The following is a 19,460-nucleotide window of genomic DNA, read 5'->3' as shown; positions in this document are numbered from 1 at the left end:
CACCCTGTTCCTCTTTAATGTGTGGGGTCTCTGTGTCCTCCAGAAGCTGCCCTCCGTCCTGACTGATCCAGAGTCCCTCCTGTTCATCTTTAATATGTGGGTTATCTGTGTCGTTCTGAAGCTGCCCTCCCTCCTGACTGATCCAGAGTTCACCCTGTTCCTCTTTAATGTGTGGGGTCTCTGTGTCCTCCTGAAGCTGCTCTCCCTCCTGACTGATCCAGAGTTCCTCCTGTTCCTCTTTAATGTGTGGGTTCTCTGTGTCTGCTCTTTGTAACCACACTTCAGGATTTAAAACAGTGTCCAGCAGCTTTAATTGTTGCTCGTTTTTTTTGGAACGAGAAGATTCTAGCCTGATATCAGACTGAATGGTTAACTCGTTACACTCCATTTCCTTCTTCAGAAGTAGTCGGTCAACTCAGTGGAGTGGGAAGATCCGAAGGTCTAGACTCAGGCAAAGAAGCTTCCTCCTCGTACTCTGCTATCTTCTTTCAAACAGCCCAAATATCTCTTCAACAGCCGCAGTTAGTCGCTAGTTCACCAACCCTGTCGGGTTTTGAACATTAGAGATTTCCATACAGTTTTACTGACAACAGTTGCATTATAAACGTTAGCTCAATAGCTTCACAGCTAACCCATTCATCTGAGTCCATAAGAGAGCTTCTACTTCCTCCTCTCAGTGCTAAACGGAGCCTCGTCTCCACTTTATATATTCGTGATAATACCATACACAACATACAAAGTCTTATGTTGGTCAATTACAGTTGTAAACTATACTAACGAAAGGGGGATCGCTAAGGTAGCTGTGGGGACCCCCGCTCACGAATATTCTGATCCGGCCGCCATCTTGTCCGAGGTCAAAGTGCGTCCGGCGTGGTGTTCCGGTCGCGCGTGCGCATGTGTGCGCGCCAAATATCAGCTCCCACCAACCCACCAACACGGAACAGCTGTGAAAAACAGCATTAAATCCGCTCAAAACGACTATTTACTGTAAGTATTTTCGCTATATTTCTGATGTGTGATGTTTTGTTTAGATGTTATCAAAATCTAGTAGATTTTGTTAGGCTTTACTTTAGACCTTCTTTCAACTGGGACAATTCACTCACAGTCACATTTTACCCCGCCGCTAGCCGAGCGCTGAGCGAGAAGCGCCCGGCTAGCGGGGTAAAGTTTGGTAAACAGTCACCCCTGGATAAAGGACATTTTTAGAGAGGCAGACCTGGCATATATTTTTCACAACATGCTTTGCTGTAACGGTAATGTGGTGAAACAAGAGAGGAATGGGCAAACGACATAGGTCTAAACCTAAGCTTATGTTCAGATGAAGCAGCGTTTTGGTCCTGAGCCCTATGTCACTTCCTTTCTAACCAGAAACCAGGGCCCCGTTCCAATACCCATACTTGTACTTCTTTCTTGTAGTATGTACTGCCGCTGCCCTCACAAAGTATGGATTGTAGTGTGCAGCATGCATGCAAAATGCATACTATTGGGACACACTACATCTGTCGTCACGTGAGCTTCCTGAACTCCGACCTCTTGCTCACTTCCGCCGACGTCTGCAGCGCCACATTTGAGTTTTTTTTTATTTTTTTTATTCAATAAACAAAGTCTGGCAGTAACAAACAGTACATTATACAAAAAATTCAGACTAAACATTTACAAAATTGGAACAGACAATCAAATAAACAAAATAAAATAAATAAAGCAAAAACATTAAGTCAGAGATCTAAACAGGAATCAAGATATGCATGTTTTGGTACACACCATGCTTGTTTGGTTTTAACATATTTTAAGGCTTTCTTAAAGTTAATTATCTCATTCATGAACACGCAGCTCAGTCAGTGCGACGTAACTCCAGTAGGTGGCGGTAATGCACAAAAAGTTGTTTGCCAACCGCCATAAAACATTAGAAGAAGAAGAAGAAGACATAACTTCCTGCTGCGCAAAGGATTGTGGGGAAGTTTGGCTGAAGCAGCATGCATCGATGCATACTCCGAAATAGGAGCTGATGTAGTACAACATCCTGGTACTCTTGGCATACTGCATCTGACATACTATGTATTGGGACATACTAAATCTTTTTTTGCCTACTAAATAGTATGGAAGTATGGGTATTGGAACGGGGCCCAGAGTTCTTTATGTGCTCAGCTGATAATTGGTATTCTGCCTCTTGCCATTGAAGTATAGTAGGGCGGTTCACAGCTATACCAGAACAGAACAGGATATGCAATGTCTGTGACCTAAAGGATGTTGCAAATTAGTTTAATTTCATGTTTTATTGTATGGATTTCCTTATTTGATGAAATGCAAAAGCAAACACCTGAGCTCTTCTGGGCAGAAGTTGGAGTGGTTGTTTAAGACTGAGGTATTTAAGACTGTTAACTTTATTTCTAAGGCCTGGAATAGAAGGCAAGCACAGCTCTTTAAGTAGGTTCAGGCTGTGGTTTTCATGCTGTACAACTTCACTATATGTATTTTGGGTGTTTTTGTTGGTTTTATGTTTGATCATTGTTTTTTTAAATGATGAACAGTAAAAGTGTCCTGTAAGCCCACATGGGCTGGGCTTCATTGGAAGCATGACACTTAAATAAAGAAAATCAATCAATCAAATCTAGTAGGACGAACATCGGACATTCAGCTCAGGATGCCATGATATGTGACGGTCTCATGTCTGTATGAAGAGGACTGGAAACTCAGTCGGGCCTGCTTATCGGCCAGGTTTAATATGAGCGAAGAGCTATTTAGAATTGTTATGAGTTGCCTTCAATTCGGCATAACTTAATATACAGGCTAATAGGCACATTGGAGGCAGCACTTATTTCAATAAAATCTCAACTTTGCATCTAGGATAATTTGGGACCACGCACACGTTTTTCCTAGACTAGCCCGGGCTGTCAGACAGAACATCTTCATACTGGTCAATTCTAAAGATGAACCCAGCAGAGCAGCTGGGAGCTGAAAGTAAAATGCAGACAGGGAGAGGCAGAACTTAAAACAAGGCGCACAAGAAATCTGGTGTGGTGTGATAAAAATATAGGGACAAGAAAAGGGACATCTGGACTAGGGGTCTCATATGACGATAACCGTGAGATTAAAAAAAATACAGTCTTCATAATATACAATATTTACCTATCTACAGTAATTACCTTTCGTTCCTCATTTAATATAACTCATCTCTGTCTGGTTTGTCTTCAGCTTCACTGAGAGAGAAAATGGCTTCCAGATCAGAGGAGTATCTCTCCTGTCCTGTCTGCCATGACATCTTTAAAGATCCAGTCATCCTGTCGTGTAGCCACAGCATCTGTAAAGCCTGTCTGCAGAGATGGTGGAGAAGTCAACAAATACATGCCTGTCCAGTGTGTAGGACTACATCTTCACAGAGTAAACCACCTTGTAACTTGGTGTTGAAGAACATGTGTGAGGCTTTCATACTGGAGAGAGATGAGAGAGCTTCAGCAGGATCTGAGCTTCTCTGCAGTCTGCACTCTGAGAAACTCAAGCTCTTCTGTCTGGACCATCAGCAGCCAGTGTGTATCATCTGTCGAGATTCAGAAACACACACCGACCACAGATTCAGACCCATCGAGGAAGCTGCACGGCATCACAAGAAGGAACTTCAGGAGTCACTGAAGCCCTTACAGGAGAAACTGGAGCTCTTTAATGAAGTTCAACAAAACTGTGATCAAATAGCAGAACACATTAAGGTCCAGGCCCGACGCATAGAGAGGCAGATTAATGCGGAGTTTAAGAAGCTTCGCCAGTTTCTCCAAGAGGAAAAGGAGGCCAGGATCGCTGCACTGAGGGAGGAAGAGGAGCAGAAGAGTCAGATGATGAAGGAGAAGATTGAGGGTCTGAGCAGAGACATGGCAGCTCTTTCAGACACAATCAGAGCTGTAGACGTTGAAGACGCTGTCTCGTTCCTGCAGAACTATAAGGCTACAGTGGAAAGAGTCCAGCACACCCTTCTGGATGATCCACAGCGGCCGGTCTCAGGAGCTCTGATGGATGAGGCCAAACACCTGGGCAACCTGAGGTTCACAGTCTGGGACAAGATGAAGGAGATGGTCTCCTACACGCCTGTGATTCTGGACCCCAACACTGCTGACCCACGCCTCATGCTGTATGAAGATCTGACCAGTGTAGCATTTGGAGATGGAGAGCATCTTCCTGAAAATCCAGAGAGGTTTTGTGACTCCTGCTCTGTCCTCGGCTCTGAGGGCTTCAACTCAGGAACTCACAGCTGGGTTGTTGAGGTTGGAGACAGTGAAGCCTGGGATGTAGGTGTGGCACCAGAATCTGTCCAGAGGAAGGGAGAGTTTCTAGAGTCTGAATTATGGGTAATACGGTTCAGTGAGGGTGAATACAGAGCAGTCTCGCTTGAGTCGCTATCAGATTATACTGATCTCTCACTAGAGAAGCAGCCCCAGAAGGTCAGAGTGCATCTTGACTGGAACAGAGGAAGGCTGTCATTCTCTGATCCTGATACTAACACACACATACACACCTTCACACACACTTTCACCGACAGGCTGTTTCCATACATTTGTACTTCTTGGGATGAAGATTTTCTGAATATTTTACCTGTGAAGGTCTCTGTAACAGTGGACCAGCACAGTTAGGGACATGTCCACCAACCAACATGTTGAGGACTTGAAGTGCTGGTGCTGAGCTGAAATGGGCAACTTTTTTCTTCTTACTTTTGCCATACCTCAAAGTAGGCGAGTTCTACTTGTTAAAGTCATTTTCTCTATTTAGACTGCAGGTAACAATTCATCCTGTGTTCTTCGGTTCTTCATCTGAAGTGTTAAATTTATTTGATCTGACTTTATTCCAGATTCGTAGCTTCTCTACACTAGTGGTTCCCAACCTTGGGGTCGCCTGATTTTTTTTTTTTACAATTTAAAACTACCAAAGTGGATTAAAGCCACATGTGAAACATTTGTTTGAGTTCTGAGTTTAAGACAGGATTCTGAGAATAAAGTCAGAATCCGGATACCTAAATATTGCCCAAGCCTTTACTAGGGTATTTTGGTATGTAACGGTATATCCAGCCTATGAAAGCAAGTTCATTTAATGTGCTGTGGAAATGGCAATACATGGATATAGATGGTCTGGAATGTTCATTTATGCACAAACTCTCTCATCTCATATTTTATAGATAAGACTATTGTGATGGTTTGTCTTTTCTTTTTTGGGGGGGGTCCCCAGTTTAGAGACCCATTATTTCAAGGTTTAATGACATTTTAGAGCAATAAAGTTTCGTTGATGGACCCTCATGTATTTCTCATTTCTTTCTTTTTCCTCCTCAAAATGACTGCCTCGACTCACCACTGTGCAGCAGCTCTAATTATAATAGATGTTTACTTGAGTATATCTGCCTATAAGTGAAAAATATGTTTTGAACATGGGAGCATGTCATCTGTTTACAGTAGCTGTATTTAAAAAAACGACAAGGACTTCTATCAAGCTGCCCCCCGACCTCTGCAGAGATATGATCAGAGGTTATGAGTCAGAAAACCACAGACTGTTGATCTTTTACTGACATGGGGAGTTGGTTTTGTTTCAAAGTTCACACTTTGATTTATCCTTTCTACAATTAGTATTTACATTAAAATGATAACAAACCAAAGGCATATAAGAAACTATCCGTTTCCTATTTCCGTACAGCAAATTCTATATTAATGTCCTATTCTTTTCCCTAAAGTCAATTCAGACTGGGTGTAAGCAGTGTCCATTCTAGGCCTAGATGGAGTAACAATGGTCAATGTAAGGCCTCATGTGTGCCAGTAACAGAATCAGAACGATTGTCTGCCCAGAGGTACTCAAACTCCACAGATGATCGCACAGGCTCAACTTTATATTCTCTGGAGTTTAATAACCAGGCAATTCAGATCTCTGAAGAAGAAAATATGCTTTAGTAGTTCTCATTGCTAGGAGAGTGCCTGTTTTTAGCATTGTCTGTAAAAAATGTAGGGACAAGAAAAGGGACGTGTGGATTAGGGGTCTCATGACGATAACCGTGAGATTAAAAAAACATAGTCTTAATAATATACAATATTTAGCTATCTACAGTAATTACCTTTCGTTCCTCATTTAATATAACTCATCTCTGTCTGGTTTGTCTTCAGCTTAACTGAGAGAGAAAATGGCTTCCAGATCAGAGGAGTATCTCTCCTGTCCTGTCTGCCATGACATCTTTAAAGATCCAGTCATCCTGTCGTGTAGCCACAGCTTCTGTAAAGCCTGTCTGCAGAGATGGTGGAGAAGTCAACAAGTACATGCCTGTCCAGTGTGTAGGGCTACATCTTCACAGAGTAAACCACCTTGTAACTTGGTGTTGAAGAACATGTGTGAGGCTTTCTTACTGGAGAGAGATCAGAGAGCTTCAGCAGGATCTGAGCTTCTCTGCAGTCTGCACTATGAGAAACTCAAGCTCTTCTGTCTGGACCATCAGCAGCCAGTGTGTATCATCTGTCGAGATTCAGAAACACACACCGACCACAGATTCAGACCCATCGAGGAAGCTGCACGGCATCACAAGAAGGAACTTCAGGAGTCGCTGAAGCCCTTACAGGAGAAACTGGAGCTCTTTAATGAAGTTAAACAAAACTGTGATCAAATAGCAGAACACATTAAGGTCATTAGTACATAAAAACAAGGGAGGGAATGGACCAATTGAAGTTAACAAATTCCTACAAGATACCCACACCCTGTAGAATGAAAATGTTTTATGGAAGCAAACTGTTTTCAACTAACAGTTATGGCATTGCTTTAACTGTGGGAAGAGAGCATGAGATATAGTGATGCATTGCTGTTCAGTTGGCGAAATGTCAAATTCACACTTAATAATAAACTTTATTTGTATAGCACCTTTCATACATAATGCAGCTCAAAGTGCTTTACATGCAAAACATTAAAACAAGCAAAAAAACGAAATAAAAAATACATTACAACAGTATAAAATAATTATTAAATACGGATCAATTCATTAAAAGCAACAATATAAAATAATTATTAGTTAAGGACAATTGTGTTTTTGTGTCCAAGGTGTTGCCGATCATACAACTAGTCAGCCTCTTAGCTCATCCATATATAAATTAAAGAGAGCTGGGGTGGGGAGTGGGGAGTACCCCCCTGCCAAGCTCCATTACCAATGCCAAAGGGGGTGGAGACTATTGCACCATTACATTTCAATTGAAATGCAGGATATATAAGATACATTCATACAAACATAATTTTAAAATGATATTCTCTCATTTGTTTAATCTAATTTTGAGACAATGATTCGCATTTTATAGTTGATTTAGAACGGAATTGTTATGACAATCAATCAATGGTCTCACAATATGTTTCAACTGATGGACAATGATATTGAAATATTGTCTAGCCCAATATTAAGTGAACTCTGCTGTGTGGAGTATCATGTCTCTTCAGGGATTGAGGATAACCAAAACATTTCCCAGACTGAGCATTGAATGGTTTATGTCCTGTGTTTATCATGTGTACCTTCAGGGTTCGGTTATGAGCAAAACTGTTCCCACAGTCTGATCATTTAAACAGTTGATCTCCTGTGTGCACTCTCATGTGTTCCTTCAGTTTTCCTTTGTAACTAAAACATTTACCACAGACTGAACATTTGAACCGTTCCTTTCCTGTGTGGACTATCATGTGTTGTTTCAGGGTTTGGCTCCGAGCAAAACTGTTACCACAGACTAAGCATTTAAATGGTTTATCTCCTGTGTGGACTATCATGTGTTTGTTCAGGGGTTTTTTTACAAGCAAAACATTTCCCACAGACTGAGCATTTAAATACTTTATCTCCTGTGTGGACTATCATGTGTGTATTCAGGGTTTTTTTTATAGCCAAAACATTTCCCACAGACTAAGCATTTAAATGGTTTATCTCCTGTGTGGACTATCATGTGTATGTTCAGGTTTTTTTTATAACCAAAACATTTCCCACAGACTGAGCATTTAAATCGTCCCTTTCCTGTGTGGACTATCATGTGTTGTTTCAAGTTTCCTTTCCAACCAAAACTGTTACCACAGACTGAGCATTTAAACACTTTATCTCCTGTGTGGACTATCCTGTGTTTGTTCAGGTTTTGTTTATAACCAAAACATTTACCACAGACTGAGCATTTAAATCGTCCCTTTCCTGTGTGGACTATCATGTGTTGTTTCAAGTTTCCTTTCCAACCAAAACTGTTACCACAGACTGAGCATTTAAATGGCTTCTCTCCTGTGTGGACTCTCATGTGTCTGTTCAAGTAATAATTCTGACTATAATTTTTACCACAGACTGAGCAATTAAATGGCTTCTCTCTTGTGTGGACTCTCATGTGTCTGTTCAAGTGACTGTTATCAACAAATCTTTTACCACAAACTGAACAACTAAAGTATTTATTCCCAACAATTTCACCGTTTTTCTGTGAGTCTAAAACTGACTGAGGTTGAGTAGTTTCTGGCCAAAAATCACTGTCTTCAGTCTCAGAAGAGTCTGAAGTTTTGCCAGCACTGGCTGGTTCTGATGCTCCATGGTCCTCTCCATCAGCGTCTGTTTTCATCTGTTCAGTTGAGCTGCTGGCTAGAGGCTCTGCCTCTCTCTTCTCCTCAGTTTGGCTTTGATGAAGCTGTGAGGACTGAGATTCCTCTTCCCCATCTTCACTCTTCACAGAAACAGGAGTGAATTGGAACTTGGTGATATCAGCCTCCGGCCCTGGAAGCTGCCCTCCGTCCTGACTGATCCAGAGTCCCTCCTGTTCATCTTTAATATGTGGAGTCTCTGTGTCCTTCTGAATCTGCTTTGCCTCCTGACTGGTCCAGAGTTCACCCTGTTCCTCTTTAATGTGTGGGGTCTGTGTGTCCTCCAGAAGCTGCCCTCCCTCCTGACTGATCCAGAGTCCCTCCTGTTCATCTTTAATATGTGGGTTCTCTGTGTCCTTCTGAAGCTGCCCTCCCTCCTGACTGATCCAGAGTTCACCCTGTTCCTCTTTAATGTGTGGGGTCTCTGTGTCCTCCTGAAGTGGCTCTCCCTCCTGACTGATCCAGAGTTCCTCCTGTTCCTCTTTAATGTGTGTGGGGTCTCTGTGTCTGCTCTTTGTAACCACACTTCAGGATTTAAAACAGTGTCCAGCAGCTTTAATTGTTGCTCGTTTCTTTTGGAACGAGAAGATTCTAGCCTGATATCAGACTGAATGGTTAACTCGTTACACTCCATTTCCTTCTTCAGAACAGTCGGTCAACTCAGTGGAGTGGGAAGATCCGAAGGTCTAGACTCAGGCAAAGAAGCTTCCTCCTCGTACTCTGCTATCTTCTTTCAAACAGTCCAAATATCTCTTCAACAGCCGCAGTTAGTCGCTAGTTCACCAACCCTGTCGGGTTTTGAACATTAGAGATTTCCATACAGTTTTACTGACAGTTGCATTATAAACGTTAGCTCAATAGCTTCACAGCTAACCCATTCATCTGAGTCCATAATAAGAGAGCTTCTACTTCCTCCTCTCAGTGCTAAACGGAGCCTCGTCTCCACTTTATATATTCGTGATAATACCATACATACTGTAGCGTTCCAGGTAATCCAGGTATTACCTGTAATGTGATGTACAATAGAAGTGTCTAGAGTGCACCTAGGAACTAATGTGTGTGGGTGTGTTCCTAGGGGAAACGGGGTATATAGGACCAGCGGCCGTGGGCCGGATGTCAGTCTAGCTATGGAGCGAGCTGAGACGGTTGCTGTGTGTAGAGCTAGCGGTGTGAAGCTAGCTGCTAGGAGCTAAAGGAGCCTGTGAATAAAGACCCTGTACCAACTACAACTCTCCGTTCCTTGGCGTATCAGCGATACGTTACAATACATACAAAGTCTTCTGTTGGTCAATTACAGTTGTAAACTATACTAACGAAAGGGGGATCGCTAAGGTAGCTGACCCATGGATGGGACCATAGATATATATTGTGATAAAACCTTTAACTAAGGCAGTGAAATGCTGCCGCCACCTGGATAAAACCAGTATTTGGCTTAATGTCACAATCAAGAGGCTGAAAGAATCCCACACAGGAAACAGGGGGCAATACAAAAAGGACACTTTATTAGCTAAAATAAGTTAAGGCATAGCAACCAGGTCATGATCAAACAGGGGGAAAGCTGACACAGCCAATGGGCTGGGACATTGTGGTTTAACAACACTGCACACTTTATGGCACGGCAAACACTAGGCTAGATATACAACCGTCTAGCTTACACTGCACACTGGATAGCACTGCAAACACTAGGCTAGATATACAACCGTCTAGCTTCCACTGCACACTGGACAGTTAAGGCAACTGTAAAACACCTCACACATTAGAGCTAGATATAGAACGGACTAGCTTTAAGCACTGCAAGCACTGCACTGGAAACAGGCAGACACACGTGACGTCACTGCACACTTTGAGCCCGTGGGCTAATAAGAAGACCACACACCCCAATCCCACCAACAGGCTGGCCCTCCCCACTACTTCCAAATAGACAGCTGGCTGCGTATGCAATTCATAAAACCCTAAGAACGTAGCTAAGATGAAATAATACAGAGACAGGACATACACATCAACATTAAAACATGTAAGTTAAAGTGTGTGGGCTGCTACTCAACTCGCCGGGTGTGGCGAGACCCTCCCCGGGGTCTACGCTTGTGGCGCCGGCCGACTCCCCGGGGAACCACGGCTTCGTCGGCGGCGCTGGGCAGAGTCAGATGAATGGCATGGAAGACAGCAAGCGGCGGCGTGCCACTGCTGCGGATCGGCTGGAGAGCGGCGGCCAGTGACACTCCTATTACCCGGCCCTATCCCTAAACTACAGGAGGCAGCTGACCTCCCCTCCTACAGCAACACAGCAGCAGACCTCCACCTCCCTAGCTGTCTTCTGCGCCGGCAGCACTAATAGCTACGAACGCTCCCTCCCTGTCCCGAGAGTCACCAGCCGTGAATAGGCAGAACGCTCCACCAGCAACATAGGAGTCAAAGGCTGGCTGCCTTTTGAATGTCTGTGTCTCCTCTGGCCACACAGGTGAGAGTCATTATCATCAGGTGCGAGTCATTGTCTCTTGATTAGTTGATTGCAGGGAGACAGCCCCTGCTGTCGCACTACACTCTTCCCCCCCTTGGCAAAGGAGACTTGTCCCCAAGTCACTCCACAGACACATTGTAGTCACGGGACCACGCTGGCGCCCTCCGGTGGCGCTGTGGCCTCCCTCCTCCAGGTCCCACGACCCCCGGCTCTTCTCCAGGGCCCTGGGCAGCACTGCTCCGCTGCGGGTGTGGGGAGATGGAGACCCCCTCTGGTCTGGAGTCGAGTGAAGGCTGGACTGGTGCAGAAGTGATCACCGCCGGGCCTGGCCTCTCCATCGGCCTCGAAACATCCGCCGTGGCATTCCCTTCTCGAGACGTCCTGGCTGGATCCTGGCGCCTCCGGTAGGCCCAGCTAGGCTCCCAGTTGACATCAGGCGGATGTCTCGATGGGTTGACAGGCTGCCGGGATGGGTGGGGCGGCTGTCTCAACGGGGGTACCCCTCCTCCATCATGTGTTGCTACTGGTTCTATTTTGGCGGCCAGATAGGCAGAACCACCAACATCCGTTGCAGAGGCCACGCTTTGAGAAGGTGAGGGGGCGGGCATTTGGCCCTCCGTACCGGCCCCCTCTAGTTTCCCTGCAAATAGGGGCAGTCGCGGCGTATGTGTCGGTCAGACCGACACTCCCAACAAAGGACCGTACGTTCCCGAGACCACCCGGGTCTAGTGGGCGGGGCAGGCTCGCCGGAGTCTCTAGGATGTCCCCCGCTGGCCGACATATCAGTGGGGGCCCTGTGCATGGCCTGGACTGTACCCTGCAATGATTTAATCTCCTGGCGCAATCCCTCCACCACCCCCAGCAGATTATCCATTCTCTCATCTACTTTTGTCCTATGTTCTGAAACTTCACGGACTCTCACATCAGGAGGGGGAGCCTGGGAGTGCTCTAAATTTCTTAACAGTTCCATTTCAGCAGCTAGATTAATGGCAGACTCCAGGGTGTCCGGCTTGGCACTCCGCAAACTGATACGAAAGTCTCCAGTAGCAAAGTGAGTTATAAAATGGTCCCTAGCCAGCAGGTCACGGGTACCCTCATCCGCTGTCGGATAAGCTCTAACAGCCATGCGGCGTAACACATTACCAAATTCGCGAGCAGTCTCATTATGTAGCCTCCTCCTGCTCGCGAACGCAGCTCTGCTCCAGTCATCACTGTCACTAGGCTCTAAACACCTGGTCATGGCTGCTTTCAGCAGTAAGTAATTGCTTTTAGCTTCAGCTGGTATGCCGCTATAAATATCCCGAGCCCGCCCAGACAAAAGTAGTGACATGAATTTAAGTTTAAGGGAATCATCCCAATTATTGACATCTGCAGCTAAGTCAAATTGCTCAGACCAGTCCGTCCACTGACGTCCCACTCCAGTAAAGGTTTCTGGCATAAATACTGGCCGAGGGGTGGAAAGCGTATTAGGCAGATGGGGTTGTGTACCTGCTGCGACCACAGGCCCATTTGACCCGCCTGGCTGGGGTTCAGCCTCCGAAAGCGACATTTTGATTAAAGGTCAAATATCCCACCGCTGCCACCAGTGTGATAAAACCTTTAACTAAGGCAGTGAAATGCTGCCGCCACCTGGATAAAACCAGTATTTGGCTTAATGTCACAATCAAGAGGCTGAAAGAATCCCACACAGGAAACAGGGGGCAATACAAAAAGGACACTTTATTAGCTAAAATAAGTTAAGGCATAGCAACCAGGTCATGATCAAACAGGGGGAAAGCTGACACAGCCAATGGGCTGGGACATTGTGGTTTAACAACACTGCACACTTTATGGCACGGCAAACACTAGGCTAGATATACAACCGTCTAGCTTACACTGCACACTGGATAGCACTGCAAACACTAGGCTAGATATACAACCGTCTAGCTTCCACTGCACACTGGACAGTTAAGGCAACTGTAAAACACCTCACACATTAGAGCTAGATATAGAACGGACTAGCTTTAAGCACTGCAAGCACTGCACTGGAAACAGGCAGACACACGTGACGTCACTGCACACTTTGAGCCCGTGGGCTAATAAGAAGACCACACACCCCAATCCCACCAACAGGCTGGCCCTCCCCACTACTTCCAAATAGACAGCTGGCTGCGTATGCAATTCATAAAACCCTAAGAACGTAGCTAAGATGAAATAATACAGAGACAGGACATACACATCAACATTAAAACATGTAAGTTAAAGTGTGTGGGCTGCTACTCAACTCGCCGGGTGTGGCGAGACCCTCCCCGGGGTCTACGCTTGTGGCGCCGGCCGACTCCCCGGGGAACCACGGCTTCGTCGGCGGCGCTGGACAAAGTCAGGCTTGTGGTGTGGAAACAGCATACGGCAGCGTGCCGCTGCTGAAGATCGGCTGGAGCGCGGCGACAAGGTTCACTCCTATAGCCCGGCCCTCACTGACTACAGGAACACTTTCCCCCTGGCTAACTGTCTTCCGCGCCGGCAGCCCTAATCAGCTGCGAACGCTCCCTCCCGTCCCGAGAGTGACCAGCCGAGAACAGACAGACGCTCCACCAGCAACATAGGAGTCAAAGGCTGGCTGCCTTTTGAATGTCTGTGTCTCCTCTGGCCACACAGGTGAGAGTCATTATCATCAGGTGCGAGTCATTGTCTCTTGATTAGTTGATTGCAGGGAGACAGCCCCTGCTGTCGCACTACAATATAAAGGCTAGATGGCTTAAGGCGGAGTCAGCAGCGTCGTTGAACGGCCGCCATCTTACTACAGTGCCTTTCTGGTACGTTCTATGGTAGCTGGTGACCTGCACAGACAAAAATACTCATAACTCGCTGAAATCTTGACGGATTTACAAACGGTTTGGTTTATTACAAGCATATTCCGTTCCCGAGATAGACCAAAAAAAAAAAAAAAACACTAAAAACACTATTTTGTTGATGGGCTCCAAATTACACCAAAATTAAACCGAAGCATCTATGCCATGAGAGGGATTCAGGCACAAAGTTTCATGCAGTTTCATCCATTTCCCTAGGAGTTATGATCATATGATGTTGCCATACTAACCCAACAACAGATGCTCATAACTCCTAGTAGCTCCCTGTAGCAAGATGGCCGCCATGCGACGACGTCGCTCTCCATTGGCCGGCAGCGCGGGTAAGCTATCTAGCCTTTATATATATCTAACGGAAGCGTGTCCTGCAACGGACAATATTTTTTACAAAACTCCTGTTAAAATTGTGCTTCAAACACTGCTACAATGATCATGTCATGTTTCCGTGTAGTTTAACGGCGAAAACGTTAAGTCGAACTTCTTTCTAGCAACATACCGTTGAAATAATTTATTTTAGTTGTGTCTTTGATTTACCAGAGTCGGGGAACGGACGCTACCGCTGGCGTCTTAACTGAAAGCTGCTCTTGTCCTGTTACGGACAGCTCACTCTGCGGCTCTGCTGGTTAGCAAGCCAGTAGTCTCGCTAGCCAGCCTCTCTCTCTGACGGAAAGGAAGAGAGGCTGGCTAGCGAGACTAGCAAGCCAGTGGTTAGCAAGCCAGTAATAGTCAACAAAGAGTGGCTTGTAGTGGTCGCTGAGTCCCATTTTGCTGCATTATTGCCACATGCTGGCCTTGTTGTGTTTTAGACAAAACTAGCGTTAGCTAGCTAGCAAGCTAGCAACTTTAACGATCAGTAACTCTCGTCGCCCAAGCACGTCTTATGGCTTTCTGTCATCAAAGTCACTTTCCTAAAGTAATTTGACATGTTACCATGCACATATTCATATGAAATTCCACATATTGACACATATAGATGTATAAATTAGTTCCACTTTCACAAAGCGGCGATCCAGCATCTGAAATGCCTGCTAAAGTACCGGAAACCACGTCGAGAGACCTCTGACCCGGACGTGACGAAACAGGCGTCCAGGTGTCCGTTGCAGGACACGCTATGGATGGGACCATAGATACTAGATGGCTTAAGGCGGAGTCAGCAGCGTCGTTGAACGGCCGTCATCTTGCTACAGTGCCTTTCTGGTACATTCTATGGTAGCTGGTGACCTGCACAGACAAAAATACTCATAACTCGCTGAAATCTTGACGGATTTACAAACGGTTTGGTTTATTACAAGCATATTCCGTTCCCGAGATAGACCAAAAAAAAAAAAAACACTAAAAACACTATTTTTTTTAATGAGCTCCAAATTACACCAAAATTAAACCGAAGCATCTATGCCATGAGAGGGATTCAGGCACAAAGTTTCATGCAGTTTCATCCATTTCCCTAGGAGTTATGATCATATGATGTTGCCATACTAACCCAACAACAGATGCTCATAACTCCTAGTAGCTCCCTGTAGCAAGATGGCCGCCATGCGACGACGTCGCTCTCCATTGGCCGGCAGCGCGGGTAAGCTATCTAGCCTTTATATATATCTATGGATGGGACCACCGCTCACGAATATTCTGATCCGGCCGCCATCTTGTCCGAGGTCAAAGTGCGTCCGGCGTGGTGTTCCGGTCGCGCGTGCGCATGTGTGCGCGCCAAATATCAGCTCCCACCAACCCACCAACACGGAACAGCTGTGAGTAAACAGCATTAAATCCGCTCAAAACGACTATTTACTGTAAGTATTTTCGCTATATTTCTGATGTGTGATGTTTTGTTTAGATGTTATCAAAATCTAGTAGATTTTGTTAGGCTTTACTTTAGACCTTCTTTCAACTGGGACAAAGCTCACTCACAGTCACATTTTACCCCGCTAGCCGAGCGCTGAGCGAGAAGCGCCCGGCTAGCGGGGTAAACAGTCACCCCTGGATAAAGGACATTTTTAGAGAGGCAGACCTGGCATATATTTTTCACAACATGCTTTGCTGTAACGGTAATATGGTGAAACAAGAGAGGAATGGGCAAACGACATAGGTCTAAACCTAAGCTTATGTTCAGATGAAGCAGCGTTTTGGTCCTGAGCCCTATGTCACTTCCTTTCTAACCAGAAACCAGAGTTCTTTATGTGCTCAGCTGAGAATTGGTATTCTGCCTCTTGCCATTGAAGTAGGGCGGTTCACAGCTATACCAGAACAGAACAGGATATGCAATGTCTGTGACCTAAAGGATGTTGCAAATTAGTTTCATTTCATGTTTTATTGTACGGATTTCCTTATTTGATGAAATGCAAAAGCAAACACCTGAGCTCTTCTGGGCAGAAGTTGGAGTGGTTGTTTAAGACTGAGGTATTTAAAACTGTTAACTTTATTTCTAAGGCCTGGAATAGAAGGCAAGCACAGCTCTTTAAGTAGGTTCAGGCTGTGGTTTTCATGCTGTACAACTTAACTATATGTATTTTGGGTGTTTTTGTTGGTTTTATGTTTGATCATTGTTTGTTTAAATGATGAACAGTAAAAGTATCCTGTAAGCCCATAGGGGCTGGGCTTCATTGGAAGCATGACACTTAAATAAAGAAAATCAATCAATCAAATCTAGTAGGACGAACATCGGACATTCAACTCAGGACGCCATGATATGTGACGGTCTCGTGTCTGTATGAAGAGGACTGGAAACTCAGTCGGGCCTGCTTATCGGCCAGGTTTAATATGAGCGAAGAGCTATTTAGAATTGTTATGAGATGCCTTCAATTCGGCATAACTTAATATACAGGCTAATAGGCACATTGGAGGCAGCACTTATTTCAATAAAATCTCAACTTTGCATCTAGGATAATTTGGGACCACGCACACGTTTTTCCTAGACTAGCCCGGGCTGTCAGACAGAACATCTTCATACTGGTCAATTCTAAAGATCAACCCAGCAGAGCAGCTGGGAGCTGAAAGTAAAATGCAGACAGGGAGAGGCAGAACTTAAAACAAGGCACACAAGAAATCTGGTGTGGTGTGATAAAAATATAGGGACAAGAAAAGGGACGTCTGGACTAGGGGTCTCATATGACGATAACCGTGAGATTTAAAAAAAATACAGTCTTCATAATATACAATATTTACCTATCTACAGTAATTACCTTTCGTTCCTCATTTAATATAACTCATCTCTGTCTGGTTTGTCTTCAGCTTCACTGAGAGAGAAAATGGCTTCCAGATCAGAGGAGTATCTCTCCTGTCCTGTCTGCCATGACATCTTTAAAGATCCAGTCATCCTGTCGTGTAGCCACAGCTTCTGTAAAGCCTGTCTGCAGAGATGGTGGAGAAGTCAACAAATACATGCCTGTCCAGTGTGTAGGGCTACATCTTCACAGAGTAAACCGCCTTGTAACTTGGTGTTGAAGAACATGTGTGAGGCTTTCATACTGGAGAGAGGTCAGAGAGCTTCAGCAGGATCTGAGCTTCTCTGCAGTCTGCACTCTGAGAAACTCAAGCTCTTCTGTCTGGACCATCAGCAGCCAGTGTGTATCATCTGTCGAGATTCAGAAACACACATGGACCACAGATTCAGACCCATCGAGGAAGCTGCACAGCATCACAAGAAGGAACTTCAGGAGTCACTGAAGCCCTTACAGGAGAAACTGGAGTACTTCCATGAAGTTAAACAAAACTGTGATGAAGTAGCAGAACACATTAAGGTCCAGGCCCGGCGCATAGAGAAGCAGATTAATGAGGAGTTTAAGAAGCTTCACCAATTTCTACAAGAGGAAAAGGAGGCCAGGATCGCTGCACTGAGGGAGGAAGAGGAGCAGAAGAGTCAGATGATGAAGGAGGACATTGAGGGTCTGAGCAGAGAGATGGCAGCTCTTTCAGATACAATCAGAGCTGTAGACGTTGAAGACGCTGTCTGGTTCCTGCAGAACTATAAGGCTAGAGTGCAAAGAGTCGAGCACACCCTTCTGGAGGATCCACAGCTGCCGGTCTCAGGAGCTCTGATGGATGAGGCCAAACACCTGGGCAACCTGAGGTTCACAGTCTGGGACAAGATGAAGGAGATGGTCTCCTACACGCCTGTGATTCTGGACCACAACACTGCTGATCCATACCTCACCCTGTCTGAAGATCTGACCAGTGTGATATTTGGAAATCAGCATCTACTTCCTAACAATCCAGAGAGGTTTTCTGACTCCTGCTCTGTCCTCGGCTCTGAGGGCTTCAACTCAGGAACTCACAGCTGGGTTGTTGAGGTTGGAGACAGTGAAACCTGGGAGGTAGGTGTGGCACCAGAATCTGTTGAGAGAAAGGGAGATCGTATAGAGTCTGGAGTATGGGTAATAAGGTTATTTGATGGTGAATACAAAGCAGTCTCGCTATCACCAGATTATACTGATCTCTCACTAGAGAAGCAGCCCCAGAAGGTCAGAGTGCATCTTGACTGGAACAGAGGAAGGCTGTCATTCTCTGATCCTGATACTAACACACACATACACACCTTCACACACACTTTCACTGACAGGCTGTTTCCATACATTTATACTTCGGATGAATGTTCTCTGAATATTTTACCTGTGAAGGTCTCTGTAACAGTGGGCCAGCACAGTTAGGGACATGTCCACCAACTAACATGTTGAGGGCTTGAAAGCGCTGGTGCTGAGCTGAAATAGGGAACTTTGTTCTTCTTATTTTGCTTTACCTCAAAGTAGGCGAGCTCTACTTGTTAAAGTTATTTTCTCGATTTAGACTGCAGGTAAAAGTTCACCCTGTGTTCTTTGGTTCTTCATCTGAAGTGTTAAACATTTATTTTATCAGACTTTATTCCAGATTCTTAGTTGCTCTACACCAGTGGTTCCCGACTTTTGTTTTCCCCCAGACTGGCGGTTACAGCCTGCCAGCAGTACAAGGAGCAACAATCGATAAGTTATCTTTGGTAATCACAAAAGAATCAAATAAAAGAATAGAAATTAAATTATCTATGTTTGAAGTTACAGTTAGGTGTTTGGTTAATAAACTTTTTTCGGTTGCGGTTTTGCTATCTTATCCAAAAAGTGACAAGATGACCCAATGGCTGGTTCTGCCGAGGGTTCCGTCATACGGAAGTGGGCGTGGTTTCATCTAAATTGGGTTGGAAAAACAATAGAGGTCTCCTGCTCAGGGTGATGAGGGGCTGCTGTGTATCCCAGGCAGCATGCACTGGGCAGTGGGCAGGGAGACCCCCTGCCAGGACTGTCCAGTGCCTGTTCTACACATTTGTGTTGTTTTACACTAGTGACAGCAAACTACTACATTCTGGCTATTCAACTGGTTTCCTCATTTGAAATGGATGACTGAATTCATACAGTATTGTATAATCAAACACCTTAAAGACATTGGTTAAGTGTATTTATTTAGTATGTGTTGTGCAAACATTGTTGATTTTTTTCTATTTTGGATAAATTCATTCAGTTACATGATTCGTCCATTCTCCCCACATTTTGATTATTTTTGGATTGGAATATATTTGCGTTTGTGTGAACTGATCCCAGAAAAATAAACATTTT

General features: G+C 44.9%; 2 protein-coding genes across 2 annotated transcripts; both read left to right on the top strand.

Annotated features, from left to right (window-relative positions):
* Window positions 1-896: 896 nt before the first annotated feature.
* LOC310784386 (E3 ubiquitin-protein ligase TRIM39-like) lies at window positions 897-10,799 on the top strand (the record flags this gene model as incomplete). The annotated part of the gene is made up of 4 exons (XM_083645394.1): window positions 897-987; window positions 3,193-4,592; window positions 8,871-8,923; window positions 10,646-10,799. Exons 2-4 carry the CDS (start codon window positions 3,210-3,212, stop codon window positions 10,797-10,799), a joined length of 1,590 nt encoding a protein of 529 aa, XP_083501520.1. The 5' UTR covers window positions 897-987; window positions 3,193-3,209.
* Window positions 10,800-15,584: 4,785 nt separating this feature from the next.
* On the top strand, window positions 15,585-19,354 carry LOC310783936 (nuclear factor 7, brain-like). Its single transcript, XM_083644870.1, has 2 exons — window positions 15,585-15,674; window positions 17,113-19,354. The coding sequence occupies exon 2, from the start codon at window positions 17,130-17,132 to the stop codon at window positions 18,525-18,527; it is 1,398 nt and encodes a 465-aa protein (XP_083500996.1). The 5' UTR covers window positions 15,585-15,674; window positions 17,113-17,129; the 3' UTR covers window positions 18,528-19,354.
* The last annotated feature ends 106 nt before the right edge of the window (window positions 19,355-19,460 follow it).

The sequence above is a fragment of the Poromitra crassiceps genome (genome assembly GCF_964638095.1).
Source record: "Poromitra crassiceps genome assembly, chromosome: 10".
In the NCBI taxonomy this organism is placed as follows: domain Eukaryota; kingdom Metazoa; phylum Chordata; class Actinopteri; order Beryciformes; family Melamphaidae; genus Poromitra; species Poromitra crassiceps.
Note: the sequence above shows the minus strand (reverse complement) of the source record. Positions and strands in the feature narration are given on the sequence as shown.

Bases quoted from the DNA above. Each gene is read 5' to 3' on its own strand.
- LOC310783936 (XM_083644870.1), top strand. From the start codon at position 17,130: ATGGCTTCCAGATCAGAGGAGTATCTCTCCTGTCCTGTCTGCCATGAC.